The 27,740-nt window shown below is 49.6% G+C and overlaps 13 protein-coding genes across 13 annotated transcripts; 5 read left to right on the top strand and 8 right to left on the bottom strand.

The window, feature by feature from the left end:
• Positions 1 to 221: 221 nt before the first annotated feature.
• Positions 222 to 826, bottom strand: F9C07_2544 (uncharacterized protein; the record flags this gene model as incomplete). Its single annotated transcript, XM_071510969.1, has 4 exons — positions 222 to 278; positions 546 to 641; positions 664 to 707; positions 805 to 826. The coding sequence occupies 4 exons, from the start codon at positions 824 to 826 to the stop codon at positions 222 to 224; spliced, it is 219 nt and encodes a 72-aa protein (XP_071363897.1).
• An 841-nt stretch (positions 827 to 1,667) lies between these two features.
• On the top strand, positions 1,668 to 2,507 carry midA (the record flags this gene model as incomplete). Its single annotated transcript, XM_041284820.1, has 1 exon — positions 1,668 to 2,507. One exon carries the CDS (start codon positions 1,668 to 1,670, stop codon positions 2,505 to 2,507), a length of 840 nt encoding a protein of 279 aa, XP_041143069.1.
• A 426-nt stretch (positions 2,508 to 2,933) lies between these two features.
• F9C07_1268260 (uncharacterized protein) lies at positions 2,934 to 4,505 on the top strand. Its single transcript, XM_071507880.1, has 7 exons — positions 2,934 to 3,502; positions 3,566 to 3,601; positions 3,656 to 3,709; positions 3,769 to 3,797; positions 3,876 to 3,906; positions 3,965 to 4,022; positions 4,077 to 4,505. The coding sequence occupies exons 1-7, from the start codon at positions 3,359 to 3,361 to the stop codon at positions 4,247 to 4,249; spliced, it is 525 nt and encodes a 174-aa protein (XP_071363896.1). The 5' UTR covers positions 2,934 to 3,358; the 3' UTR covers positions 4,250 to 4,505.
• Positions 4,506 to 4,760: 255 nt separating this feature from the next.
• F9C07_2546 (uncharacterized protein) lies at positions 4,761 to 5,618 on the top strand (the record flags this gene model as incomplete). Its single annotated transcript, XM_041289918.1, has 2 exons — positions 4,761 to 5,322; positions 5,398 to 5,618. The coding sequence occupies 2 exons, from the start codon at positions 4,761 to 4,763 to the stop codon at positions 5,616 to 5,618; spliced, it is 783 nt and encodes a 260-aa protein (XP_041143068.1).
• A 338-nt stretch (positions 5,619 to 5,956) lies between these two features.
• Positions 5,957 to 7,225, bottom strand: F9C07_2547 (putative peroxisomal membrane protein receptor Pex19; the record flags this gene model as incomplete). The annotated part of the gene is made up of 3 exons (XM_041289933.1): positions 5,957 to 6,055; positions 6,112 to 6,935; positions 6,997 to 7,225. 3 exons carry the CDS (start codon positions 7,223 to 7,225, stop codon positions 5,957 to 5,959), a joined length of 1,152 nt encoding a protein of 383 aa, XP_041143067.1.
• Positions 7,226 to 7,574: 349 nt separating this feature from the next.
• F9C07_2548 (putative zinc binding dehydrogenase) lies at positions 7,575 to 8,824 on the bottom strand (the record flags this gene model as incomplete). The annotated part of the gene is made up of 4 exons (XM_041289932.1): positions 7,575 to 8,051; positions 8,120 to 8,303; positions 8,374 to 8,473; positions 8,539 to 8,824. 4 exons carry the CDS (start codon positions 8,822 to 8,824, stop codon positions 7,575 to 7,577), a joined length of 1,047 nt encoding a protein of 348 aa, XP_041143066.1.
• Positions 8,825 to 9,622: 798 nt separating this feature from the next.
• Positions 9,623 to 10,849, bottom strand: F9C07_2226075 (uncharacterized protein; the record flags this gene model as incomplete). Its single annotated transcript, XM_041284814.1, has 3 exons — positions 9,623 to 10,201; positions 10,255 to 10,446; positions 10,520 to 10,849. The coding sequence occupies 3 exons, from the start codon at positions 10,847 to 10,849 to the stop codon at positions 9,623 to 9,625; spliced, it is 1,101 nt and encodes a 366-aa protein (XP_041143065.1).
• A 756-nt stretch (positions 10,850 to 11,605) lies between these two features.
• F9C07_2550 (uncharacterized protein) lies at positions 11,606 to 12,664 on the bottom strand (the record flags this gene model as incomplete). Its single annotated transcript, XM_071510970.1, has 4 exons — positions 11,606 to 11,624; positions 11,936 to 12,015; positions 12,103 to 12,127; positions 12,564 to 12,664. 4 exons carry the CDS (start codon positions 12,662 to 12,664, stop codon positions 11,606 to 11,608), a joined length of 225 nt encoding a protein of 74 aa, XP_071363895.1.
• A 281-nt stretch (positions 12,665 to 12,945) lies between these two features.
• F9C07_2551 (putative glutaminase) lies at positions 12,946 to 15,672 on the top strand (the record flags this gene model as incomplete). The annotated part of the gene is made up of 5 exons (XM_041289917.1): positions 12,946 to 13,214; positions 13,271 to 13,679; positions 13,743 to 14,748; positions 14,799 to 14,929; positions 14,980 to 15,672. The coding sequence occupies 5 exons, from the start codon at positions 12,946 to 12,948 to the stop codon at positions 15,670 to 15,672; spliced, it is 2,508 nt and encodes an 835-aa protein (XP_041143064.1).
• Positions 15,673 to 18,049: 2,377 nt separating this feature from the next.
• On the top strand, positions 18,050 to 18,577 carry F9C07_2552 (uncharacterized protein; the record flags this gene model as incomplete). Its single annotated transcript, XM_041284819.1, has 1 exon — positions 18,050 to 18,577. The coding sequence occupies one exon, from the start codon at positions 18,050 to 18,052 to the stop codon at positions 18,575 to 18,577; it is 528 nt and encodes a 175-aa protein (XP_041143063.1).
• Positions 18,578 to 18,711: 134 nt separating this feature from the next.
• F9C07_2277764 (putative telomere and ribosome associated protein Stm1) lies at positions 18,712 to 20,605 on the bottom strand. The gene is made up of 5 exons (XM_071510257.1): positions 20,376 to 20,605; positions 20,136 to 20,154; positions 19,849 to 20,013; positions 19,660 to 19,780; positions 18,712 to 19,567 (listed from the first exon to the last, which is right to left on the bottom strand). Exons 1-5 carry the CDS (start codon positions 20,394 to 20,396, stop codon positions 19,036 to 19,038), a joined length of 858 nt encoding a protein of 285 aa, XP_071363894.1. The 5' UTR covers positions 20,397 to 20,605; the 3' UTR covers positions 18,712 to 19,035.
• An 843-nt stretch (positions 20,606 to 21,448) lies between these two features.
• Positions 21,449 to 23,085, bottom strand: F9C07_2554 (putative bZIP transcription factor; the record flags this gene model as incomplete). The annotated part of the gene is made up of 4 exons (XM_041289930.2): positions 21,449 to 21,750; positions 21,812 to 22,309; positions 22,392 to 22,608; positions 22,906 to 23,085. The coding sequence occupies 4 exons, from the start codon at positions 23,083 to 23,085 to the stop codon at positions 21,449 to 21,451; spliced, it is 1,197 nt and encodes a 398-aa protein (XP_041143061.2).
• Positions 23,086 to 25,750: 2,665 nt separating this feature from the next.
• Positions 25,751 to 27,383, bottom strand: F9C07_2198444 (ATP-dependent RNA helicase dbp8; the record flags this gene model as incomplete). The annotated part of the gene is made up of 3 exons (XM_071509433.1): positions 25,751 to 26,810; positions 26,872 to 27,116; positions 27,153 to 27,383. The coding sequence occupies 3 exons, from the start codon at positions 27,381 to 27,383 to the stop codon at positions 25,751 to 25,753; spliced, it is 1,536 nt and encodes a 511-aa protein (XP_071363893.1).
• Between the last annotated feature and the right edge of the window lie 357 nt (positions 27,384 to 27,740).

Here is a 27,740-nt window from a genome sequence, read left to right as displayed (position 1 = left end):
CACAACAAAATTCATCGAGTCATGTGAGTGTTACTCACTAGATTCGCATTACTAATGTATGCAAGTGGCTCGTCCGGAGTACATGTACCCTGAGTATTATGACGCACAGTAAGTACGCCTGATTAAGTTAGTCCACGTTCATTCGAAGTGACGAGCAAATGATAAGGCGGCAAAAGAGGAAGAAGAAGGCAGTGGTCCAGAACTTCAGAATCTAGAACTCATCACCTGTTGTCGATCATCACACCCTGCGTCGTGGGAAGAGTTGTCAGATGATGCAGCTGTGCACAGCCATATAGAGTCAGAAAATCCCGTATACTGATCTTACGAGGTAGAGGTGATCCAGCGCGAAGGACAGCGATATTACGAATCCTTCCGGTCTGTCTTCGGGTGGCCAACAGACCGACAATTAATGCGTAAGATTTGCTAGGGCTTGAATGTCTCAACTGAAGACGATCGGCGTTTACCCGGTCGGCAGTACCGGAACAGAATAGGTAGTCTACGTACTAGTAACAGATGGGCCTAAAGAGAAATAGGGAATTCAGTACGGAGTAGAAATCCCGAGGATGTTCCGTTTTTTTATTGCTGTTGCTCTTGGAATTCTGGTAGATACTAGTAAAAGGTCCGTGATTGTTTGTGCTCCTCTATGTAGCATTAGCTAAGAACCATGGGTGCATAAGCGATGTCAAACAACTCAGCAGCCAAGTGTCCTGTGGTTTCTGGGCAGGCGTACCGTGGAACGTTCCTTAAAATAGCACAGTTTTTCTATTGATTGAATTTAATCAGTTTTCAGGAAGATCATCTCACCCACGATTTTCCACTTATGCATGGACAATTGCTCTGATGTTACCCCATTTGTAGACGAACATTGACAGCTGACGGGCTAAGAAGGAAACGGTCGTATGCACTAATGGTGATAGCAAAGAATAGCGGAGCCAAACAGAGTTTCTGCCCCGAGAGGTCAGGCACACAATCCCCCCAGCGCTCCAAATTTTTAGCATGTTGACGGGTCTCCCTGGCTAGAATGTCTCAGCCCGCACTTACTGACTGGCCAGTGGGGAGGCCTAGTTTTCCAAGTTGACACTAGCGCACACCCACATCGGGCATCTTTGCTGGTATTGGTGCATTGGTCCGCCTGTTCGGTAAAATCCTAGTTAGATCGGACCTCACTAACCGTGTGTGGCATGGAACAAGGGCAAAAAAAGAGAGAAAAAGAAAAAGAGAGAGAAAAGAATGAGGACTAGCGTCCCTCGCAACCAAGCCGACACATGATGAGTGAGTGATTAGCCGGAGGAACCAGTCAGAGTGGGACCGCGCGCTTTTCCCTTTCTTCAATGAGCCCTCCGTCTCCAATCCTTTTTCATCTCTATCCCGCCTCCTTACGCTCTTTTCTCTTCTCGTACCTACATCGTGCCTCTCATACGTATATCTATCTAGTCTTTCGTTAACCCCTCCTGCATCTGCAGTTCACTGAGTTTCCCCTCTTGATACGTACAATCGTTTGTTCTAATTCCCCTTCCTGCCACCTCCTATCCTCTCGTTGGAAGTCTCCGGAGTATCCGTCAGTCATACAGTCACGAGATTGAATCGCTTTGTCTTTCGCTTCATCGCCTCCGGACCTTCGGATCGAGACTACTTGGATTGATTTCATCCCGCATCACCCGCCCACCATGCGAGTCTCGAGTCTTTCGTTCCTCTTATACTCTTTGTCCCTGTTAGCCGCTGTCTCCGGTCAGAGCGTAGCGGCTACGGGCGGAGATGTCGCTACCTCTAAGGATGCCGCACCTACCAAGACTGATGCTACCACAACATCCACATCGTCTACATCATCAACTTCTTCGACTTCGTCCGAATCTACAGAAAGCACTTCGACAACTAGTGAGACCAAGCCAACGACCACCAAGGCTGACCCCACAACAACATCGGAATCAGACTCGTCAACTTCCACCACAGACCCCCCTAAAACCACGGCCAACCAGCCGACTAAGACATCGGCATCAACCACTAGCGGACCTACAACTGATAGCAACAACAACAACGACAACAACTCCCAAACTACAGCAGACAACAGCTCGAAAACTACCCAAACCCCTGTTGTGAAGACCCTCACTACTATCCAGACGGTCAGTGGAACACCTGTACACACCACGCTTACCACCACCTCGTCCGCTCCTGTAGGCGCGACCGACTCTCCTTCCCTGAACGGGGAAGAGAAGGATTCGAAGAGCTCGGGTCTCTCTTCTAACCAGAAGAAGACCATCATTGGTGTTGTTGTTGGTGTAGGTGGTGCAATCTTGATCGGTGCTCTTGGTGTGGTCGCCTGGAGGATTCACGCACGCAAGCGTAATGCCCACGACAACGATGAAGCTACAGACCTCATGAGCGGTACCGCTGTCGGCTCAGGCCTTCGAGAGAAGGCACCCAGCCCCGGCGCTGGTGGAACACCTTTCAAGAGCACTTTGGACCAATACCATAACCCCGGTCCTGTCAATGCCGCATCGAATTTCTAAACGAGCCAGGTGCTTGTCACTCCCCGGCGGTTTTAACGTGGCAGCCTTCTTTGGCCGTACCTGGCCCTTTCAATTTACAATTTAGATGTGGGCACAGTACATGATGGTCCAGTGGTTTTGACACTGTAAAGTTTGTACGAGTATTACGCAGTTATCATTGGCGCTTGTTGGTGAAGATATATTGGGTCTTCTTTTTTTTTTCTTTTTTTTCTTTTGGTGTGCAACCTTCAATGACTCTGTTGGTTGCATACTGTTCATATAGAACGCCTGTCATTCCTTTCCCAAGATCACGCTCCTTTCCACGTACAGCGGTTTGTTTTAGCATTGATGGTTGGCTTGTTATCTTTGATTCCCCCGCTCGAAGCATTGGTTCTTCATAGAGATCCTGAGATGAGTGGTATCCTCCATCTCACCGTCTCTTCTTTCTGTTCGATAGCTTGGTTGGACAAACCTATGGTGATCCAACTAAACAAAAAAGCTCTTTTTGCCCTGATATCTATGTATTTAATTGCCACAGAAACTAGCTCGAATGCGTTTTATTCAGTACCACCTCTTAACACTGCCCGTATGTCGCGTGTGGATGTTTATCGGAATAGTGCGACCGATGAAACACCAAAGGGTCCTGTTAATAGAACCCTTTATCCCCCGGCACTCCCATACAGGCAAGGATTCGCCCCGTGTCGAATAGAAAACCTAATCTATGTAAATCCCCTGCCGCTGGACACGGACAATTATGCGGAGTAATATTGTCCACCAGATGATGATTGACCCTTATCCAATTAATATTATTACACAACACTACCTGGATTCAAGATGCTGCTGCTCTTTCTAGTACCCGAGTGATCATATCCATGCCACAAGATTTAACAGTCCGAGAAATGACAACTTCAATGTTGATGATCATCAGCACTCTTCTTCTGATCTTTGGCGCGCGCGCCCTTATCCTGGATCCAGTCGGGCTGGTATACGCGCCAGCCTCTATCGGCAAGCGACAGGTAGTGCACTAACCCTGTTATCATGATTGAAGCTAGACTCTCATACCTTGAATCTCTCATTAGGCATTTACTGGAACATTGGGGGCCTCTACACCTCTTGTGAGTTCCATAGTATTCTGGCTTGTGAGATGTATTGATGTTGACATGTACAAGGTCACGAACACAGGCGATTCTGAAAGGCCGTATGGCGTGGATGGCGATACGTTTGTATGTCTCTATCTGATATTTTCCTATTACAGAATGATAACCAAAACAATATCTCATAGACGGATTATGAATCAGCAGCCTCGAGAAGGTAGTTCACCTTGAATTCCACGTCCCATGTTTCGCTGTCCCACGTGGAATCCTCATCTAACAAAAGTTCATCCTTCAGCTGCAACAACCAATTCGACTCTTGCCAGAAGGTCAGTATTGCACTATACCACTAACGAATGTCGCAGAATGTTGCTAACTCGTATTTAGATAGCCAACACGGACCAGTCATCAACCTTCTCCCTCCAAGATTGTCAGGATCAATTAAGTACGTTGGACCTTGGAAGACCACCAACAAATTTTCTGACCTACTGCCAAATAGACAGTTGCATGTCGACAGTATCATCTACGAACATAGCGGCACAGGGTGCTACCATAGCCTCTGCGCCGACAGCAAGCAGCTCGACAACCGATGCGACGACCACTGTAACCGCGCAATTAGCCCAAACCACAATCCCATACGACTCGGAATACGACCTTGTCTGCGATCTCTAAGGCGGCGACATACCAGTGTGATATAGCATGTAGTCAAACGATGCGATACGCCATGTTCTGATTTAATGAAATTATGTACTGTATTTACATCCATCTCCAAATCTAGTGGCCAGCCTTGCAGCCTCAGGAATGCAATATGACCCCATCAGGACTAGTGCCCCGTGATGGCGTGTTGGGGACGCGCTCGCGGATCGACGCTAAGAATACCCCCCAGCCCACCTGTCTTACGCGGTGGTTGGAGTTCGAGAACTCTTGCACACGAGTACAATAGGGGCAAAGTAGCTCTCGACTCCACATAAATCATCAATTAGGTTTCCTTACTCCCACAAAGTCCCAAGTCCACTTCCATTGACACGATATCGACCCATCAAAAGCTGCACCTCGAGATTTGAAACGCGTCCCGCCACCGTCTATACCCACCATCTCCAAACCAGGGAACCACAACGCAAACTCCCTACGCCTACACTAACTCCATCATACACGCAAACCACCGCCCATCATCATTAGCATCATGTTCGCTGCACTTCCCCCCATGCAGCAGTTCAATTTCTCGCAGTGCGCTACCGCGCCCGCACGACCGTCTCCACTCTCACCTCACAGTTCGCCGGCGCGCCCGATGCCCTCGCTATCCTCCTCGCCGTTTCACTTCTCCCCAGCATCAGAAAGCCAATCCAACACACCCGTCACGTCAAGAACAGAGTCCGGAAGTCTATTCTTGGAATCCCCGGTCTCCCCTTCGCCTTCGAAGGGCGCGGGCACGTCCTCCCGCTCCAAGACTTCGCCTACATATGCTCAGCGCTATGCAAGCACCATATCTAATCCATTGAATAACGCGTCCAGAAATGGTTCCGCTTCTTCTTCGCCGTCGGCGCGCGAAGCGAGACGCAATGTTTTCTTGAATCGGATCAAGCAAGGGCGCGACGATGCACGTTTCGCTAATAGAGGCGAGCAGCTAGTGTTGATGGAGCATGTGGCAGAGCAGAAGAAGTGGGGCGAGTCGATGCGGAGGAGGACGGATGGGATTCTGCAGGGATACTTGAGGGATTTGGAAGAGGGTGTTCATGATATGCTGGGTAGGATTTCTTCTATGCTTGCCCTCTCCGGTAACCTTGTAGGCGGGATCAATGGCTAACCTGATCGTTTCTTAGACGAGGCGGATATCCAGGCTCTGGACGAGTATCTGTCGCAGGAGCAGGCAATGGAGATGGAGTTGCTTGAGAACGTGGATGCGCAGACGCCCTCTGGACAAGATACAGGGAATGCATCGAAAGATCCAGGATCATCGTTCAGTGATGACGAGTACGAGGATATATTCATGGATTTAGCCGATCAGACAGCGCTGAGCCAGGATCTGGATATGTCGGGGTGAAACTACTGCGGATTACGATACTTCGTCATGACTTGGGAGAATATACAGGAAACCGGATAATACATATGGGATAGGCTGCGTTACGGCGTTCGGTTGGGTTGGTCGCTGGCGGTCCACGTTTCATTTGTTTCAGGCCAACGGCCTTTGTATTTGTCTGTGATTTACATGTCGCGATAGATAGCCTTGTGACATTTAGGCTAGTAAATAGGGTATCGAAATGATATATGTACAGAAGATGCCAACACCAGATGCATTTGAAGTGCCGTAAGAAATGGGGTCTGCAAGCACCACTTTGCAGCGAGACTTGATAAATGTCACGGAGTTTCCAGACCAGATCACTATTGCTGGGGGCAGTCCGGCATACCACCGGGGCCTGTGTTTTCCTCCCCAAATGGATTCGCGACGAGTTCTTCCGGCGGACTTCCGGCAGCTTGCATCTGCACCAGATCAGTAAGCGTAGCCCAACAGACCCAGAACGAAAGGGACCACATACCTCCTGCATCTTCTGCCACACATACTCGCGACACTTAGGATCTTCATCCGTGTAACCTGGCTCTTCAAATTTGGCCACAATCTGCGACGAAATAGCCGCTTGCTTCTCAAACCGCTCCCATTCCTCATCGGTAAACTTCTTATTGCCCTTGTTCTCCAGCAGCCAGGGCCCAAACTTCCCATTCAGCTCCTTCATAGGCTCATACAGCATTTCCTTGTTCGACAACTGCTCCATCAACGAAGAAACTAGATTCATAAAACCTCCGTCCTCCTCCTCACCATCTACATTAAGTGCAACGGCCTTCATCAGCTGCGCCATGAGATCGTTCGGATCATCTTCTGACGCTGCCGCCGTAGCTTTGTCTCCGGACTCCTTCATACGGTTCATCGTCTGCTGGATAGCATCATTAAACGACTCAGGCGGCGGCGCCCTAGCTCCAGCTCCACCAGATGAAGACCCAGCACTGCCGGTAGATGGTGCAGCTCCTGCGGCTTTAGCGGTGGCATCTCCACCCTCTTCTTCAGCCATCACATCCGCCAGGAGCTGCTTGATGAAGTCACCGGGCGGAATCCCGCTCTCCTCCAGTTGCTTCGTGAAGGCGTCCGCGCCCTGGTTGATAGTGTCTTCGAAGCCCTTGTCGTCCGATGTCCCGGACTCCTTGGCAGCGTGGCCCATCATGTTCGCCATGTCTTTCTCAAGCAATTTCATGAAGGTTTCTTCGTCGAAGTCGTTGGCTTCTGGCGCAATCGCAGGTTGAGATGAAGCGCTAGGGGCAGGGGCGGGGGCGGGGGCCGGTTTCGGCTTGTTGAAGTCATCGAGCACATCTTGAGAACTATCGTTAAATTTTGGTTCTATATTGTTTAACAGATCATACTCAGCACTTACCATCCAATTCATCCAGGTCCGATTCGTCGTCGTCATCATCATCGTCAATTGCTTGTTTCGGTTGCTGGGGCTGCGCTTGTGGCTTATCTGCAGACTGCGCTGGTGTCTCTGGGGCAGGCGTTGCGCTCGTCGTCGCCGTCTTTACATTTTCTGCTGGGGTGGTAGCGGGCGCAGAGTCGTTCGGTTGGGGATCGCCCGCATTGACGGGCAATGCCGATGGGGTGGACATGATTCCGAAAGGCGGGGGAGGGGGAGAGAAGCAATGATCACTTGGAGGGAAATGCGTTGCAGATGATAGTCGACCGTTGCTCGTTCCGACGAGGGGACTGAGAATTGAAGGAACCGAGTAAAAAGGTTGTGTCGAGAAGAGAAGCAATAAAAGAGCCGACGGATGTTTTTTGTGCTGGTGGAACAAATGGTTATCATGTGAATGAATAATCACTTGATGGCGAGACCCTTTTTTGTGACTGGGCGGAGATGCCGAGCAAAAGCCGATCACCGCGGCTTTTCTACTAGTGACATGCATCCTTATGCAGTGCCACCGCTTGTACATACATACATCCATACAGACAGACAGACTAGTCCATAACTATGACATTCTTCCCACTGGATGCTCCCGAGCAATACCACTGCCTCATCTGCTCAGCTTCCTCCATCTTCCACTCCGTGATCTCAACATGAAGCCTATTCCGATGGAACAACTCAACCAGCTCCTGCGCCTGCGCAGTATCAGCAACCAATGAACCAACCAGCTTAATATCCTTATAGATGACCGTCTGATAAGACATGGTGATTCCCTTCTCAGGCTGACCCAAAAGCACCATAGTCCCATGTTTCCTGGTCAGAGCCGCCGCCAGCTCGAACGCAGCTGGATGATCCGTCGCAAGCACGGTGGCATCCAGCCCCGAGTACTCGGATGAAGTCACCCCGTCGATCTTTTCCAGGGACTTCTCAACTGTATCCGTAGCCAGGATCAAGACATCGGGGTAATGCTCATAAGATGCGACTGCATCTAGAGCGGACTGCTTCACGTCGATTGCCGCCACCTTGTAACCCTATGTCCTCCGTAACTGTTTAGCAAGCTGGTTTAAAATACAGACAATGACGTCGAAAATAACCTTACCATGCACTTAGCAATCTGCGTCCCAAGATGGCCCAATCCACCGATCCCGACAATCCCAACAGACCCCCCCTTGGGGACGTCCGCTCGAACAATCCCCCCATAGATACTTATACCAGCACACATCAAGGGCGCAGCAACCTTGAACTCCATGTCATCTGGGAGCTTGACCAAAAAACGAGCGTCACTACAATTTCACCATAGCCTTGTTAGAGAAACCAACCCATCCGAAGGTATGTTGAGATCTCATCACATACGCAACCATATACTCAGCCCAGCCGCCATCCGTCGTAATACCCTTCATTAAAGGCGCATCGCAGTAGATCGGGAGACCCGCTTTACAATCCGCGCATTTACCTACACAAGTTTAAACCAATCAGAAATGAACCGCACGTCGTCTATTGGTGCTCCTTGTAACTCACCACAGACGCTGTCGAAATTGATACAACCCACTCTATCACCTCGCTGGAAGCCCGTAACTTCCGATCCTACCTCTTCAATGATCCCGGCGGGCTCATGGGATCCGATGAAAGGTAGTTTTGTGTTGAATTCATTGTTCAATGCCATGAGGTCCGTATGGCAGAACCCCGCGGCTTGGATGCGGACTAGAACCTGGTGTGGCTTTGGTTTGGGGATGGGCACGTCGGAGATATGGTAGGGTTCGTTGTATTGTTGAATTTGGATGGCTTTCATTGTTGCGGGTGCCATGATGGGAACAGTGATGCTTAGATGAGTACTGACATCTACGGGTAATTAGTATTGAGAAAAAAGATCATACTCGAGTCATGAGGAATCTATGGCATTCTTGAATAATTTCCCCAAAATGTGTTCCCCAATAGTGTTCCCCAAAGCGGGGAAGCGTCTTCCCCAACTGTCTTGAAGAGTCTCTTATTAATCTGCAATTTGTGTTAACTAGTTAGAGCGCAAATGCATGTTGGCGTACTTTGATACAGGCATTTGTGACGTATTAATAATTCTTGTTGTTTTCTTTGTGAACACTCTTGGTTAGGACATGGAGCTCGGCCTGTAATCAATCCAATTTACACCCCTTTGGCAATGTCTTGATCTGTGTCGGACTTCCAACACACAACTAATCAATAATGTGAATCGTGGTACCCTAACTGGTCGAAGCCAGGAATGTCGCGTTGGTGCTCTGAAATTGGTATATTGAACTCTATGTGCTATGGAAGCCTTGATACATGCGAGCGTGCCATCAATAAACTCGTCAAATAGTATGTGGTATCATTGACTAATTACCATTGCTTGCAGGCAATGGGGAGAGGCATCAAGGAACTCGTCATACAGTAGTTCGGAGTTCCGGTAATGCTTCCTCGCTCCTGTCTGTGGAGACAGTGGATGAAGCGAGCACGTCATGGGTCAGTAGACGCGTCGGGATGCCCTCGGTATCCTAGATGGCTAGTGCATCTAGTCCTGTGTACAGGGTTATGGAAATATAGTATACAATCTAAGCAGACGGGACGGTCATCTCATCGTCAGAAGTCAAAATCAGCCAGTCCAAGTATTTGCAGCTTCACGTTTATCCGCCGTGTTCATAAGCTTCAGAAGCCCGTCAACAGCATCTCCCCGTTGAGATGGTGTGACGGCCTGTTTCTGTGATTGGTTTCCTTCGATGTCATCTTCTTGCCCGTCGACCTCTCCCACCATTCTGTCGCGACCGGTTCGGGACACGGTAGCTGGAGGACTGCTGAGCTGCACCAAAGATTCTGCTGTGTCTGTCCTGCGATGACTTTGTGTAGGCGTTTTCATAGGGTCTTGGGAACTATCGTTCTCTGCCGATAGGGGAGGCGATGATAGTCCGAGAGGAATAGATGATGGTTCGGTCCTCGGCCTGAATTCTACGGCAGGTTGAAGAGCACGCGGTGTGGTAGAGGAGGGTACGATGTCTTCGTCTTGTCGTCGCGGTGTCACCGCTTCCTTCTGGTGGCTGGGCGTGAGCGTCCCGGGGAGTGATAGACGCGGGAACTTGCGGCTGTGGGCCTCTAATTCCGACAGGCGGCGATCAAATTGAGGGTCTTTAACGTGACGCATGGCATTTTGGATTCGGTTCCGAAGAAGGCTTGCTTTCTGTTCCGTGGTGTTAGACCGGCATAGGAATATGGCAGATTAACCACACTGACTTCTTGTATAAACAACTTGCGCGTTTCAGGGTCTTCAGGGACAATTCGTGCTAAGCCTGCTTCTCTTTCTTGGCTAGAGCTCCGAGCGAGCAGTGTAGCGTGTGTTGGTGATTGTGGTTGTTGTGATTGTTGTTTATCTGACTCCCGTGGAGCTACATCCGGTTCCAGCGCGTCTGCTTGTTGTTGGTCCGGCTACCCCTGATGTTCAGTTCCAATTCGAATTTTAAACTTATCAAACGTCACTAAGAGCGTTCCCTCAACTTACCCAGTCATTTTTATGAGCTGTAGAGTGTGTGAGAGCTTCATCATGCACGCCGTGCACTGCTTGTGTTTCCGCCCGAGACTCGCCATGTTGAGCCTGCAGGTTGTCATTATTCACTTGATCGTCGTTCACCTGATCAATTGTGCGTTTCTGGCCAGCAAATAAAGGAGAGGGAAGAAGCTTTTTTGGAGAAGGTGCTTCGAGGAGCGAGCGTTTGCTGGGCGAAACATCGGGCCGATGGTGAGCGGGTGACAGACACGCGTTGGCGGTCTTTTCACCGAGAACGCGCCTTCCGTCTTTGACGGGGCTGGGGTGAAGTGTAGTCGGGTACATTCCGGAGATTATTGGGAGGTTTTCAGAGGGGGAAGGTAGTAACAGGAAGGTATATGGGAGGAATTTGGGGTTCGAGTAGGAGCCCGTACAGAGAGCGGAAGAGAGGTTAGGGTTCCAGAAGCAATTATGGGAAGAGAGAAAGTTATGTTTTGGCGTTGAGAGAGACTGATGGAAGGGGGTAAGAACGTGAAAGCAAGACGATATGAACAAGAAGGTTAACACGACTTGTCCTCTCGGTCTTGCGAGGTAAGGTGGTAGTCGAGTTGTCGCGTGGGAGGTAAATCGCGTTGTAGTTGGGTGTATCTCGCGCTATTCCCAAGCCGTTTCGGAGGGAGACGTGACTTAGTTCCATTTTCCACCTCCCCGCGACGTGTGATATCCACTTCTCGCATATCCCCGTGCAACTCCCTAACTTCTCTTCTCTACCAAATGGTTATACATTACGGCGGATACGGGGGCAATTCTTTACATTCACCCATCTAAATCTTTTAGTAATCTACCATAAGGTCTGGCACCAATGACCACACACAAACGGAGTGCCATGCAAGCCGCAACAACCACTGCAGATTTCCGCGTAGCGAACCTTCAACGACCCCTCTAGATCCAAATGTCCAAGGAACTAAGTCAGTCAAGTCAGCATGTGGTACTCAGACGTGGAATGCGCAACATGTGGCCCTTCTGACTTCAGCATTTCCGAGCAGTGACTGGCATTTACTGTGGGGAACCTCGAGATCGCAACGTGATACTTGACAATGTCTAGAGTAGAGATAGGGACCTGGAAATGGGTATTATAGGCTTATGCCAACTGTAAATATAAGAAAACTCTAGGCACTCGCGCCTCGCGCGACTCTTCCCAGCCATCGAGTGGTCAACAAACATAACTAATGCTGTTTGTTTGTGGTTCCGATTTAAATCTCAGCCACTGCCTGCTTGGGTCTAGATTCGTCCTGCACGTGCCACTCTGCCCCACCGCCCAGGGACGGCATGCAAGAGATCGATAGTCAAGTTGTCAAACAACGAGGTATCATAGATAGAACTCGTATTATCCAGTAAATTTTCCATAGTATATGCTTTGTGAGAGTATACAGATGGAAATGCTGGGGTCTGATAGGCAGAGGAGGGATAATCTTGTTGAAATCACTGTATAGGACGAAATTGTATGGTAGCTGATCGCAAGAATATGTTAATCCGGCTCACATATAGATACACCCTCTAGTACTACATTGACAAGCAATAGCCCTTCAATGCTATACTATATTAGCATGGTATACATCGAAACTAAGCGGTCAGTTTTATAGAGCATGGATGTCTACACATCGTTATCGATTAGGAGAATATCCTCTAGGAGTTAGATACAGCTGTTGGTTACATATAAACTGACGAATCGATAAGCACCGAGACATCTTCAAACACAGAATGGAGAATTGAAAATGAAAGAGATATTGATGCCTGAGCAGGCTTACGATATAGACACACTTGACAAATATATTGTTCGTTTTTTTTATCAGACGGGCATGATGATTCTATATTGAGCCGTCTTGAGTAATGACATCATCGGCCTTTTACTGATCTATTATTCCGTAGATGAAGGTCTACATATCCGTACCTGTAAGCGGACCCCATCAGTTGACCTATCCAATTCATCTATACTTCTGAATCGAATTCATCCTAAAATGGCCTTCCTCTCATTGGCCTTCCAAGGGCTTTCTCTTACCCCGTGACAGCCCAAGTGCGAAAGCTTTCCCCGCATTTTGAGGTTCCGAAGAAACGCCAACTCAATGCACCATTAAATCCAACACCACTCCGTTTGCGCATTGCGCCTGCATATCATCTTCTCTATTCGTTCTTGTTTACTCGACATTTTGCTACCTTGCTTATTGTCATATCCTTTAAAGTATTCATGGTAGAGAATCTCTTACGCTAGGTAAATAGGATTGGAGTAGATCATTACTGTTTGGGATCTTCTCCGACACCATTGCATCACGGGGTTTGCACGTGGTCGGTGCCTGCATACCTCTCACATCCCCTCTTTTGCTTCTGTGTTATTTTCTTTCTTTCGCTCACCTATCACTCGTGATCAATCCGACACCACCGTGATGCGTTTATCCTTTACAGTACTGACAGCTGCCCTTCAGGCGGCAGTCAGTACGGCATCTACCTTGACTCCGCCCGTCCTCCCGCTGATTGTGCGGAATCCTTACCTCAGTACTTGGTTCGGCAATGCCCGTGAGGCGCCATGGTCCAAATGGCCCATGTTTTACACTGGAGAGGAGGTTGGCCTCTCCTTGATGGCACACGTTCCTAGTACGGGGACCGTGTATCCGTTGTTGGGCAAGCCCCATGAATCCCTGCCTTCCGATTCCGAGTAGGTATACCCGGAGCAACCAGGGCCTTTGCCTATGATCTCTAACAAAGACATAGTTCACCGGAAGTAGCGTTCCCAGTTTACCTTGGAGCCAACTACGATGCGTCTACCACTAACCTGACCTACCGCATCAACTCGGATACGTCGGCTTCTACTCCGCTGGACATCACTCTTTCTTTCTTATCTCCTATTACGCCTACATCGACTCTGCGGCAGTCGATCCCGGCTTCATATGTGACCATCCACGTTCATGGTGATGTGGCTGTCAATGTTTATATGGATGTCAATGGACGATGGGTAAGCGGAGATGCGGGCAGCAAAATCACCTGGCAATACGATGGTTTCGATGCCAAAGGCGGCAAGCCTACTCTCCAGAGATGGCGATTCAAGAGGGAAACAGAGCTGCTGCTATCAGAGATCCGTGACCGGGCAGAATGGGGTACCCTTCACTTTACTGGTCCTGCTGTTCGTGCCCCTTGAATTAGTGTCATCGCGAATTGTAAATGTTATGGCTAACGTTGAGAGTAGAACGTTCAATTTCAATCTGGAGAAGCCTTAGCTGTGCGGCGAGGATTTGCCGCCGAGGGAGCCTTGCGCAACGAGAATGATGGCGCTTTCCGTGCCGTCGGTGACCGAGAACCGGTCTTTGCATTCTCCAAGTCTTTCATCCCCTCGAAAAAGTCAGGCCCTGCTAGCGACAGCGTGACTTTCACCCTTGCCCTGATCCAAGATCCGGTCGTCCAATATGCCTCTTCACGCGGGCTCACCTTGATGCGGCCTCTCTGGAGGTCTTGGTTCTCCAACGAGGAGGCACTACTCAGCTTCCATTATCATGATCTGGCTAATGCGGGCACGTTGGCCTCCGACTATTCGGAACAACTAGCCCAGGATGCCTATCAATCGGGAGCTTATGACTATGTAGATATCGTAGCGCTCTCAGCCCGACAGGTCATGGGAGCAACCACCTTTGCTGGGACACCTGAAAACCCGATTCTCTTCCTGAAGGAGATTTCTTCCAACGGTAACTTCCAAACTATCGACGTTATCTTCCCTTCATTCCCATTCTTCCTCTACACGAACCCACGATGGTTGGCCTATCTCCTCGAGCCACTGATTGAACATATGTTGAGTGGACAATATCCAAACAAGTACGCTATGCATGACCTGGGAACTCACTTCCCCAATGCCACTGGTCATCCAGACGGCAACGATGAGTACATGCCTGTAGAGGAGTGTGGCAACATTCTCATCATGGGTCTGGCTGTTGTGAATTCCTTGCGTTATTCTGCGGACTCGACGGCGGCTTCCGTTTGGTCTACTCGAGGCACAGCCGCTCAAACATCTGACAAGAACTCAGGCTATTTCCCTCTGGATAATCTTCAAGCCCTGGGGGGGATTGATAAGCAAGACGGAAGATGGGGCGGTGGTGCCCAAGGCGAGCACTTGGCAGAGAAATGGGTTCAACGCAGTTACAAACTCTGGACTCAATGGACCAGTTACTTGGTAGAATTCTCTCTGGAGCCTGCTAACCAACGTAAGGACCCTTTTGTTTTGCGAAAATGAAGGGGAAGCTAATGAATGTAGTTTCCACGGACGATTTCGCTGGCTGGCTGGCTCTTCAGACGAACCTTGCCCTTAAGGGTATTATCGGTATCAATGCCATGAGCAAGCTAGCCGAAGTGGCTGGACACAAGGCGAATGCATCATATTATAAGGTTGGTACAGTCAATGAGACTTGAGAGTGGATCCCCTGACTCAAATACAGAATATCGCCGATACCTACATCGCGAAGTGGGAAGAATTCGGCATGTCTCGAGACGGCACGCATGCTAAACTTGCCTATGACTGGTATGGATCTTGGACTACGATTTATAACTTGTATGCGGATGCCCAGCTTTGCTTCCACCTGGAGGGCACCGACATTTCCCCTGCACATGGCAGTCAAAAGTCACTCCACTCACACTCCGGGAAGAGTGGATTCGTCCCACATCACATCTACCAGAAGCAGTCCATCTGGTACCACTATGTACGGCAAAAGTACGGTCTTCCCTTGGACAGCCGCCATCTGTACACTAAGACAGACTGGGAGTTCTTCTCTATGGCTGTTGCCAGTGAGGACGTGCGTAGTGAGATCCTCGAGTCCGTCGCGAGATGGGTGAACGAAACGGTGACCGACTTGCCCTTCACTGATCTGCACAATACTGAAGGCAAGGGCGAGTTCCCAGGGCCCAACTTCTTTGCTCGACCGGTGATTGGGGGCCATTTTGCCTTTTTAGCTCTTCAGCGTGCCTGTGAAGGTCGGGCGATGGAGGGATTGGCCTTCCTTAACGGAAAGCCAGGCTTTGGAGATGACTCGGTAGCGTCTGCTGAGACGCTCAGCCAGTGGGAGGCCATGGCAGCTAAAGCGGCGGAAAAGTTCAAGTTTGACGGGTATGAATCCGAGAGGGTAGAATTGTAATCTTTTGGATTCGTGTATATATCCTATCTAATCGGTGTATGTGAAGGGTTGGTAAGAGCTGGTAAAGTTTGGAGAGATGAAGCATAGCACCTTTGATATTGACCAAAGCTATGTAAGAAGGCGACAAGATACGTATATAAATTTCAAAGGGTCTACTGCAACTGCTCGCATATTGATCACTCATCTGCCATGGTCACTGTTCGTTGCTCAGTATTGTTCGTATACTTACCAACAGCAATGCATCATAGATATTGTATGCTTCCCAATATGAGAAGTCCACAGCGCATATCTAGGACTAGAGAAGAGCCAGGTTAGCCTAATCTGCTCTACCTCAATGTGGCCAAAAAGAACCCATAACAGACCTGGAACAAAACAGATATATTTTGATTGGATATCTCTTCCACAAAACCTGGCGCCGCCACAGCGTCGAACTAGAGTCTGGATTTTTGATCAGACTTCAACTAGACGGGTCACCAGGGAGTTGTTTGAGGCTATTAAAGTATAATCGGAAGGCTGTGGGAGCCTACCTTTTATGCCCGTTGGCTCATGTTTCGTTTGTTTCAGATCTTTGAGACTCTTGATAATCCTTTGTCGGTTCATGGCTCGCACCGCAGGTCTGGATGTAGGTTCTTTTTCTATATATAGTTTGTGGTGGTGGAGTTTCGGGGGATATCCTGGGTTTCAGGCTGATTCAATCTGAACCTGATGTGTTTCTGATGAGGCATGTGAAAGAGTCAGGTCTGAAATTCGTAGACAGGCCGAAAAGACATAGTGATCAACTGATCGTAGTCAAGACTAGGAGGGTGAGGAATAATCGAAAGTAGAAGAACAACAGACTGAATGACACCAGGCTATACTCCGACTTCCACAAATGGAAGTCACCTGCCAACGCATATCAAAATCACGAGCAGCCTCCAGTTTCATAGCATAGGATCCATCAAGAACTCACCCACTAACATTACCACACCACATAATCAGCCAAACACCGTCTCTTCCCCAGTCATAGCCTCTCATCGCCACGACACCCAACAAGAACCACTACAACGTCCAACCTGATAGGACACGCATTCACCTGGAATCCTACCCACTAGAGGCAAAAGACAAGACAAGTCTGTCCCAGAGAACAACCGACCACAGTCTGAAACGTCACATAATTTGCCAATCCAGGAGCGACGCCCGCACTGCCCGTGTCTGTGCACATCAAGTGCATGTAAACAAACAAAGAAACCCATCTGGGGCCGGATTGGCTGCCCCGACTGAAGCTTTGCGCTCAAGCGGCCATCCCTGCATGCAATGGCAAATATGCCATGACCAAACGCATGCAACACGGCATACTCCGCCCCCAATGGCCCTGATTCGCTCCTTGCTTGATTAATCTGGACCGTCCCATACACCCGCGCAGCGTGGGTATGGCCATAATCCACCGTCGAGGCGGCTCGGCTCCTCACTAACCTTATGCCATAAGGATGTTCTGCCTTGCTATTTTTGAGTAGGGAGGATTGGGTTTTCGCTCGTTCATATTTGCGTTTCACTAGTGCTGGGATTGTACAATGGCACGCGACAATGATAACGGCAGCCAGCCAGTTTAAGCTTCAGACTGGTGTAGTCTAGACATGTTCTAGTTCTACTGGGGCCTCTATCTCCGTAGCCCCCACGTCAAGGATCAACTGAATGGGGAGCAGGCGAGTCGAATGTTCTGAATGGCGGTGGGCCGACGCAAGGTGAGGGGCAAGTGTTAGGGCCGAAGCAAGATGCAGATGTGCATGGCTAATATATGGATTAGCTGCTCTGTCGATCGTAATGTTGGCTCGGCCCGTCTAGAGCTTGGGGGCTGATAACCCTATTAGGATGTGTGGCGATCTTCACCTGGACCCTATGGGAAGAAGGACTTATAGTCCGTTTGGCAGGTGGTGGGAAGTGATTCTTGTCGATGGTATGCATGCCGTGCAATCCTCTCTAACCATGGCGTAGCCAAACAAAGAAGAAGAAAGATAAGTGCAATACCCTCATCTCCTCCCATACTCACCTTCCACAAGGAAGACAATCACAAGCAAATCAGCTACAGTGTAGAAACAGCGACAATCACCCATTCCAAGCCACTATGCAAATCACCCGAAAAGAACCCCAGACGACCAATAACCAGGTCACGATATACGGCGAATACACATAGGCGCCCCTTACTACCCGTATAAAAAGCAAATTGGAATCCCAGTCACTCCTTTATTACCTACTTATCTACACGCTTCTATCTTTATACCCACCTATCTACCTACAAGCATACTTCTCTTCATAACCCTCAATATACATACCTCCATACAACACCCCCAAACAACACCCCCATCAAACACAATCCAAAATAAAAAGAAAGTATTGAAAGATGAACACTCTAACCCCCTCAACCCTCTACATACTCCTCCAATCCTGCTCTACACCCTCCACATTCCATTGGTCCCTATACACAACCAACACCCACGGCCCCCTAACCCGGGGCACGAAACACGATCTCACAGACGAAAAAGCCCCCCGCCGACTCTGGTCCTACAACAGCGCGCCCGCCAATCTACTCGAGTTGCAATCGCAGCCGGTCATCGCGGCCGTCAAGGTGGACGTCATTGACGATGTGGAGATGCTGCGGGGCGCGCTGGAGGAGTGTCTGGGGAATGTGCCGCGGACGGCGTATTCGTCGCTGTTTCGGGAGGAGATGAGTTGTCGGGTTTGGGTGAAGGAGGCGCTGTGGGGATTGGATCAGGGCGGGTTTATTGATCTGGGGGATCGGGGGAATGTGTCTGGGATTCAGGGCGTGGAGATGGAGGTGGTTAGGGCTGGGTTGGTGGCGATGTGGAGGGGTGTTTTTGGGGTTTATGAGTTGGGGGAAGACGGTTTTGTGGTCAGGGAGGTTGGGTAGCTGGGTAAGAATGAGTTATTTATGGTATAATTGTTATTTTACTGGTATGAAATTGGGTATTGGGTTTGGTTGCTTGGAGTTGGGGATTTTTGTGGTGTTGATATGTTCTCTTTACTAGTAGTGATCACGAAGGATGCTACGTTTACCATCATCGGTTTAGAAACAGAGACAATTACAGGTTCACCTGTAATCCCTCCTAGAGGAACTTTTTTTTTGGTTTGAATTCACACTTTCCTATTTTTTGACATTCAAATCAAATTACATCGGGGCCATTTTAAACCTAAATGCGAGGACCGAAGGGTTTCGTCTCGTGTCATTTCCCGCAATCCATATCACGTCACTTTCCAGGAAGAGGCATCGTAAGGGTTTCTTCAAGATTCTTTTCGTTTTCGACCTTTCAGTGGACCGGCGTCGAGGTGTGCCGGTAGAATACCCCCCCGCTATGAGACTGACTGTATTTATTTGCCGCCAAGGCTGGGGAAGTTCTTCTCGTCCACGGTGACAGGAGCGGTGCGCTCAGTGCGCTCGCTACGGGGACCGTTGCCACGGCCACCACGGGCACCACGTCCGCCACGGCCGCCACGGCCACGAGGACCGCTGTTGCCACGGGGGGCCTCAACAAAGCGCATGTCGACCTCAAGGATGTTCTTCTCCTTGCGAGCCTTCTCACGCTTGGCCTTTTCAGAGGAACCCTTGATGTAGTTCTCGTCCTCCTCACGCTTGAATTCCTTGGCGTTGGCCCACTTGGAGTCAGCCTTGGTGCCCTCGTTGGCGGCACGGACGGGCTTGGCGCTGAAGTCACCGGCAGCGGCCTTCTCAGCGAGGTAGTCGTTATACGACTTGGCCTTCTCAGCAGGCTCGGCCTCCTCGGCGGGAGTCTGGGGCTCGTTCTCGTCGGCCTGGGCGATCTTCTCACCGGCGCGCTCATCGTCCAATTCCTTCTCGCCGCTCTGGCCACCCCAGCCCTGGTTCACCTTCTTTCCAGTGTCGCTGCGGGTGTCACATATGTCAGTTTCGAACGATTCCAGCAAAATCACCTCGTCTGCAATTGGTTCAAGAAAGGGGTGGGGAGGGAGCCTTACGTCTGGCCGGTGCGGGACTGACGGTCGCCACGGGGACGTCCGCCACGGCGGGCACCACCTTCCCTCTCATCGGTGGGCTTCTCGCGGTTCTGGTTGCGGCCAGCGTTGCGGTCACGGAAAGCTATACAGAGTCGGAATTAGCCGGAAGACCCGGATAACGCCAGAAAAGTAGAAGAGACTATCACATACCGGCCTCATTGCCAGAGAAGTTACCACGGCGAGAGTTCTGGCCGGCACGGGGCTGGCTGGGAGCCTCCTTGGGGGCGTCACGCTTGCCTACACGGGGTGCGGGCTTGTCGATAGCTTTTGTGGGAGGAGCGGGGGGTCTGCTGGGGTCTAACTCGGGATCATTGCCTGCAACAGCGAATCGCGCAAGCACGTTAGATGATGTAATGACTTGACAGCGGAGTTGACAATCGTAGCATGAAAGATCAAAGCAAATCTATAGGGCGCAACTCAGGAAGGGTATAAATTACCAAGAAGCTCGTAAAGGTTCTAGATATGAGACATTCGTCAGCGTTCAGTTTCACTTTTTCAAACTTTTTTTTTTTCTTTTTTCCCCTCCCCTCCCTTCACCACCTAAGTTCTTCACTAGAGCACTTTTCATCCCCACCAATTGACTTTCCCATCGATCTGATTTCCAAATCCAAAAGGCCAGGGATAACAGTAGCTCCTGAATACCAATCCCGCACTGTAGAAAGCTCTCTCGCACGTACCTTGGACCGGACGTCCGCCATGACGTCTGGTTTTATGAGGGGCCTTCCGGGGAAGGCTCTCCGTTATCGCAGCAATTCGATACGAAAAAAGGGCGGGAGAACGCGACGAGCAAGGCAGAAACCTAGACGACGTAGGTATCCGGCCTGTCCTAAATGGATGGAATGGGGAGTTTAAGGGAAGGGGGTTGATCGGGTGGATGATGACTTGAGGAGTTGGAGCCAAACGTTTGTGGTTGCTCTGTCCCAATCCGGTAAGGTGTGCTTGCTCGCTAAGCGAATTTAGGTATGCGTGCCGTGATTGGTCGACAGCTAGGGCTTTAGCCCGGCTATGGCGTCACGCGGGGCTTGCAGATGGCATCATGAGGAGATCAACATCAACTGGCATCTCGGCCACTCTACGTCACTTTCTTTTCTCTTATGATGATCCATGATGTCGTGAACAGTACTGAGTACTTATTGTAGCAGTACAAGGTGGTATTCATCCTTCCTCCAATCATATTCCTCCTTGTCTCAACGTCTTCAGTAACATTATTACATACATCTTCAACCAATCAAGTAAATCATAGACAACGAAGTAATTTTTTTCCTTTCTTTTCTTGAGACCGCAATACACGAAAGACAAGACGAGCAAAAGAGAGAGAAAAAAACAGAATAGAAATAAACAGCGGTGCCACCTCATAACCCAGCATAACAATATATGTCCAGAGAATCAAGACTGCTCGGCAGTCCCCTTCGGGAGCTTCACACATATGCGCATCATGTACACCAACAAACTATCTTTTGAAACCTCGCAAGCATCTCTTTTTCAATCAACAACCAACACAAGCAAATGGTATCAACCGCAAAACGCCGGGCAATGCTTGAAATCACTTTTGTCTTCCGATGCCATGCCGAGGGATGCCAGAACGAAGCCGGATGCGAATCAGAGTAAAATCAGTTCTTATCCTTATTTCCTATGGGTATAATTCCTCGACTGATCGTAGACGACTATAAGGATAAAAGGGAAGTAGGGGAAAAAATTAACACGGGGTAGCCGAAGTATCGGACCGAGAGTAGAGAGCGGAAAGTGGTGTTTAGTGACGAGTATTATTCTGTTCGTAGCTGAAGGGGGTCTGGAAGTGCATGCTCGCACTCAAGCCAAAGGGATCTGCATCGAGCATGGGCTCATAGTTTCCCAAGAGCTGGTTCGTGTTGTTATATGCTCCATTGGATCCTTCCCCCGAATGTGGATTGAATTGTGGAAGACTATGGTGGCCCATGGAGTGAGAGCCAGGAACCGATGCGGCATTGTTAAAGCCAGACACGTACGGCGAGGCGCCCACGGACGACTCATGCTCCTCATCGATTAGATCGGCCTGAGCGTCATACTCTTGTTCTAGAGGTTACGGTTAGTCACCAGCTCTATCCCAAAGCATCGTCGGAACGAGACGACTTACCAAGCTGATCATAGTGCTTTTGGAATGGCGATGGGTAATATGCCGAAGCGACACGGGGTCCTCTGGGGCCGGCACCGCCCGACAGAGCAGACTTCGGGTCAGTGGTATCGGACTGGGCAACGCTCATGGGAGGCGATGTTTGACTGAGGTTCCTGGAGTGAGACAGGCGTGAGTGTTGTGCAGCCTGCTGAGGGTCGACTCCAGCCGGGGACATGGCTCCTTGGAAAGCAAACCCGGGCGACTTGGCATGAGACGGCGAGGAGACGTGGGACTGAGGCGTAGCCTGAAACTGAGGAGAGGGGATACCATACGCTCCGTCACGAGGCTGTGGCATTCCAAACGGCTCTCCTTTGGGTGCGATCCCAGGAGGATGCCTCTGGGCCGAATTTCGATTCAAGGCTGCGCGCTCCAAGGTTGATGGGGGTTTCCCCGCCATGGGGTTGGGCTTCGGGCCCGGAGCGCCAGCCTTCAAGCGCAGTTCTGCTTGAACATCGATCCCTATGTATGGTCAATCCATGTTCCGTTTTACTTTTTCTGTTTGGTTGATGTGTTTGACAGAGGGCAAGATAGGATGACAAACCTTTCTCAAGTAAGATACGTTCCAACAGGGAGTTCTTATATCGCAACATCAAACACTCATCGGCGGCGGTGCGATGGTTCTGCTGCAAGGTCTGCAGGGACTCTTCATTGCGCTTGATAGTGGACTCGAGCTGACGGATGTACTCGGTGCGACGTTCCCGGAAGGCAGCCTGGGCCTGACGGTTACGTTGCTTCCGTTCCTCAGAGGTCGCATAGATCTAAGACGAAGGTTAACTTAAAAGAAGCTTAAACGATTAAGCCGGGCGATCATAACGATAAGGGTAGTAGATCAAAAACATGATAAGCCAATATAGGTAAGTGACATAATAAAAAAATAAATAAACAAACAAACAATTAAAAGGTACAGGGGTGGGCAAAGATAAGAGAAGCGATCAATCGAATCAGAAACATAATGGGCGATGATAATGATAACCGTAATGCGGGGCCCCAGATTGCCATCACACACACCACATGGCGGGTAAAATAAAGGGGGGAAGGGAATAGATCTTACGTACAGGTTTTCTTCCACCCTTTCGTTTCTGCGTCTGGGCCACATCTTGCGTTAAGATCTCGCCTTCAGCCTCGGGGGTTGATACCGCTGAACTGATCGATCCCTCAAGTACAGCGGGTTCAGTTTTAGGGACAACCGTATCCATGGCGGTGTCATTTGGGTTGGGATTGGAGGTATCAACCATAGAGACCATTGGATTCTATTTGAGGGGAAGTATATCTGTCCCCTTGACCTTCCAAGAAAAAAAGGTTAAAAAAAAGTGGTGTCCCTTTTTGCGTGTATTGAGATACACACGGGGCCTTGGGAAATAGAGTAGTTGAAAATGTTTAACAAAAGATTTCGTAACTGATATCAATCCCAAGTGCCGACCCCGATGATGGCGGACCTCTTTTTTTTTTTTTTTTTTTTTTACCCTCTTTTCCTTTTTTTCTGCCCTTGTCCACAACAAAACCCTCAAAGGTTGATAGTAGCCGCCGGAAAAATAAAATCCAAAAAAAAAATTATTCAAGATTTTTTCCGGCGGGGTGATTGATAACTTCAAGCGCAAGAAACGCGCGGCTAGGGAGTTAGTAGGGACGTGCGAATAAGGCCAGAAGTTAGCAAGAGAGCCAGCGGAAAGAGTGACATAAAGGAAATTGACGATGGATAAAGAGATAACCAGAAGGTAGACAAGTAAGAAGGAGGAAGGGGGCTGAGGGTGGGAAGATGTGAGGTAAAATTATTTACTAAAAAAATTGGGCAAAAGAACAGGATGTTAATAAGAAGGGGGGGAAAAAAAAAAAGAAAAAAAAAAAAAAGAAAAGGGAAAAGGCGCTTCGGGACCAGAGTGAGAGGAGGAACTCCAACCAAGAAAAAAACAGAAAAAAAGGGAAAAGAAAAAGAGGGTCAGACGGTTCGAGCGTAGAAACTTCTCTTTTGGGGTTAAAGCCAGGCAGAAAGAACAAAAAAAAAAAAAAAAAAACGAGGCCAACAAAAACCCACTTTATTGATTGGACACCGATGGAGGGGAAAAGACAACTATTAGTTTACAGAGTACAATCTAACAATAAAAAGAAATAAAATAATACAATTTGCCCGTCAGCGTCTGACATTCTTTTCCTTTCTTTTTCCATTTCTTCTTTTTTAATATAATTGACTTTGATCGCCTCCCTCACCGGGGAACATAGTTAGAGACCAATCCTTCCTCCCAAATGTCATGGGGTACAAGTACATCATTCAATCGAGATCCTCCGTTCGACTTACGATCTACCTACTTAGTAGATATAGTAGTTGAATCTGCCCACACCATGATCTCATTGTCGGGGGGGTAGGTAATTTCACTTGAATGCAGAGGTTGCCTATTCCCTGCTTCTACCTTCCCTTGTTCTTTCATTTTTGCCCCCTTCTTGTCCCTCTCTTTCCTATTTGTCTCGACTCTCGGCAACGGCACCAACAGCGCTCCACTCCCAAGAGGTCGGACACTGCCGAAGATCCGCCCTCCGTCCAGCAACGAGACTCGTCAGTGCCTCCGTCACTAGAGTTTCCCCATCTAGGCAACGGGTGGAGAGCGCGAGCAAAGTGACAGTGCATGGCTTCCTCCTTGGAACGTGCTTTGATCACTGGATTCTCGAAGGCTGGGCAAAAAAAAAAAAGAAAAACACAAAAGAGGGGGAAAAAAGTATGCCAGAGGAATGATGATGTTCATCCCCCATCCCATCCCATGCTTAGCCCTTCTTGATGCCTCGTTCCCATCTGGGCTCCCGTTCGAACTAATGCCGATCCGAAACTCTGGGAAATCATACTGGCCTGGAGAAGAGGGAAAAAAAGAGGGGCGCTAGATTTGGAGACATGCATCCGAAGTCATGCGATGGATCAGAATTTGCAGACCCCGGAGGGTCCCTGTTCGAACAGACAGCCAGCCTCCAGGAGATGAGTAGATGGAGTTACGTCGTATTCTGTGATTCACAGTATTTGGGGGCGTCGTCGAATCGAGTCACGTTTTGCCCGCGGAGAAGGGTTCCTTGTCACCTGACCCCCGTCAAGGTTTTCCACCGGCGTAGTACTTCTCATGTAATTACTCCCTCGCTGTTGACCTTGGCTGTTGGAGATGCACCGTCATAGCACTTCACGTCCTATACCTTCTCGTGCCTCCCGGCGTTCGCTCGGTCTTGGCAAATTCTTCCCCATTCCAGGGTCTCAGGAGTAAGTACTTTGGAACTTGGTTCGGTTTGAGATCTCCCTTTCTCCTAAAAGGACATACATACCATCTCACTTATCCTCTTTCCCTTTTCTCCCAACCGGCGTTCCTGTCCAGTCTGGAAGAGGTAAAACACCGGGATCAGCCGACGCGGTACCAACAGACCGGCTCCACTGTGAACGTTGACAGTCCAGTCAGTCATACGATGTTCATTCCCCATAGAAACAACAATAGCCGAAACTTAAATCCTACTATTTCCCACCATGGTTGGGGCTATCGACGGCGTTTCGAGACGTTGCCATCAGGAGAGGTTCGTCAACTATTCAGTCTTGGCGGAATAGTCTGAGTCTGGACTGTCTTCTCGAAAATATCTCTCATGTGGATGACCGCACGTGAATTGATTTCGACAATGGCTGGATCGTTGTCCTCCAAACTAGGAGACCCTCATACTGGTGGTACCCTGAACAGCAAACTGGTGTAGATCGGAGATAGCCAGTCGAGGATTGCTCCTAACCCTGGCGTAAGAGTAGACGTAGGAATGGAAAAGCAAAGTACTACTTGGGCCGGCTTCAAGTAAATCGGACCAATTCACCAAAACATCGCTGAAGAACAATCATATCATTATAAAGACATCCTCGATATATGTACAATCTATCCACCTCTCTGACGACGTCTACCGGACCTTCTTCAGCTTATTCCGCTTCCGCCCTAACACGTCGCGACCCTCCTCGATCTCTCCAGAGGCTTCTCGTTTAGCCTCTCCAACTTCCTTGAGCACGCCGCCGCGCACCACCCGTCCTTCAATGCTGACACCCTCCTCACTCCATTCCTCCATCCGCCGTTCCACTCGCTCCTCAATCGCTAGCACCAGTTGCACATCTCGTTGCCCAACTAGGGTAACCGCTTCACCATGGCGTCCCGCACGGGCGGTACGACCGACACGGTGGACATAGTCGTCCGGATTGCGCGGTACATCAAAGTTGATCACCAGACTGACCGACGGGATATCCAGACCACGAGACGCGACGTCGGTCGCTACCAGGATCCGGGCAGCGGAAGCACGGAAACGCGCTAGGTTAGAGTTACGTTCGGACTGGGGTAGAAGACTGTGGAGTGAGGTGACTCGATGGGAAAGACGGCGGAGCATTCGTTCCAGGAGATCGGCGGTCTTAGTGTGGTTGCAGAAGATAATAGCCGGCTTAGTGGAGTTCCCTTCCGTAGACAAGAGCACGTGTAAGAAGGCCTCGCGGTGCGTCATGGGGACCTTGAGGTAGGTTTGTTTGAGGGTTGGAGGGATTGCGCCGTTATTCTCGGTCGAAATCTCCGTAACAAAGACCGGCGGTTTGTTCTCAGCGCGAGGCATGGACTTGAGTGCGCGCACTTCGGGGGTCAATGTTGCGGTGAACAGGAGCGTTTGGCGTTCGCTGGACGGTGGGAGGGCAGATAGACAGGTTTCTACATCAGGAAGCATGCTTCCCGGACCAGGAGCCAGAAGTCGATCGGCTTCATCAAGAACGACCATGCGGACGCGCTTCAGTCCACACACCGTATCTTCACCAGATGTATTGATGTGGTCTGCGAGTCGGCCGGGAGTCGCAATCACAACATGGGGCCGCTGTGAGAGAGCGAGTGCTTGGGAGCGCATATCTGTTCCTCCGGTGATGAGAAGTGGCTTCATGCTCTGTGGTGCCGAGATCGCCTTAATTTGTTCGTAGATCTGTAACGCAAGTTCTCTAAGAAGAAACGATCAGTATTGTAACCTCTAAGAAAACATTTCAGTGACTGGCGACGTACCTTGTGGGAGTTAACACAACCGCGAAAATACCAAACGGATCTTGCGCCCATTTCTGCAAGATAGGAACCGCAAAGGCAATTGTCTTTCCTGAACCTGTCCGGCTACCTCCAATGCAATCTCTTCCCTTCAAAATCTCCGGTATACAAGCTTTTTGAATGGCCGTAGGCTTTCTAACCGCCATAGTCGTCAAAGAGCCCACCAACCAGGGCGAAACATTGAGTGCTTTGAACGAAGACTCCTCATCCTGCAATCCGATTTCAAGGGCATCACGAATCAGAACAGGGTTGTCATTCTCCGTGGTTGTGGCAGGCTTGTCATCCTTTGCGTCCTTCTTCTTGATACGAGAGAGGGTGGGGAGCGGCGCCGGAGCAACGTAGGAGTCCACTGAAGACTCCGATAGACGTCTTCTTTTAGGCGCGCGATTTTGCAATTCTGTTTGCTCAACGTCTGAGGATTCAGAGAGCTCGGGAGAGCCGTCTGACACAGGCTCTGGGGAGCGAGAGGCCGCCATTGTTATCTGTTCGAATTTGTTGTCTTTTCTGGATGCTTCATGAAATTCTTCTAAATTTTGCGGCAGAAAAAGTTGACCGCGCAAAGGCGGTGTTTCCACATGGATCGAGCCAATCAGGCTGTCTAGTCTTATCGATAAGATCTAATCCCCGAAAGGGAAATTTGAGTGCTATGCAGGCAACAGAACTACTACTACACCAGTATATCATTTTATTTCTTTACCTTTCATGATACATTGGCTCGCTAACTAGTAAGCGACTATGTTAGAACTTGATCCTACTCTTGGACACGGATATATCATTATTGAGTTCAATGTAAGTCAGGTGGGCATCAATAGGTTCACATAGGAATATTGAAG

The sequence above is a fragment of the Aspergillus flavus genome, chromosome 2 (genome assembly GCF_009017415.1).
Source record: "Aspergillus flavus chromosome 2, complete sequence".
Lineage (NCBI taxonomy): Eukaryota > Fungi > Ascomycota > Eurotiomycetes > Eurotiales > Aspergillaceae > Aspergillus > Aspergillus flavus.
This window is presented reverse-complemented; position numbering and strand designations above follow the sequence as displayed.

Coding starts and splice junctions, on each gene's coding strand:
- F9C07_1268260 (XM_071507880.1), top strand. CDS start 3,359: ATGCCACAAGATTTAACAGTCCGAGAAATGACAACTTCAATGTTGATG. Junction 3,602..3,655: donor TGGGGGCCTCTACACCTCTT/GTGAGTTCCATA, acceptor GACATGTACAAG/GTCACGAACACAGGCGATTC. Junction 3,907..3,964: donor AATTCGACTCTTGCCAGAAG/GTCAGTATTGCA, acceptor ACTCGTATTTAG/ATAGCCAACACGGACCAGTC.
- F9C07_2277764 (XM_071510257.1), bottom strand. CDS start 20,396: ATGGCGGACGTCCGGTCCAAG. Junction 19,781..19,848: donor CTTCTCTGGCAATGAGGCCG/GTATGTGATAGT, acceptor GACTCTGTATAG/CTTTCCGTGACCGCAACGCT. Junction 19,568..19,659: donor CAGTCCCGCACCGGCCAGAC/GTAAGGCTCCCT, acceptor TGACACCCGCAG/CGACACTGGAAAGAAGGTGA.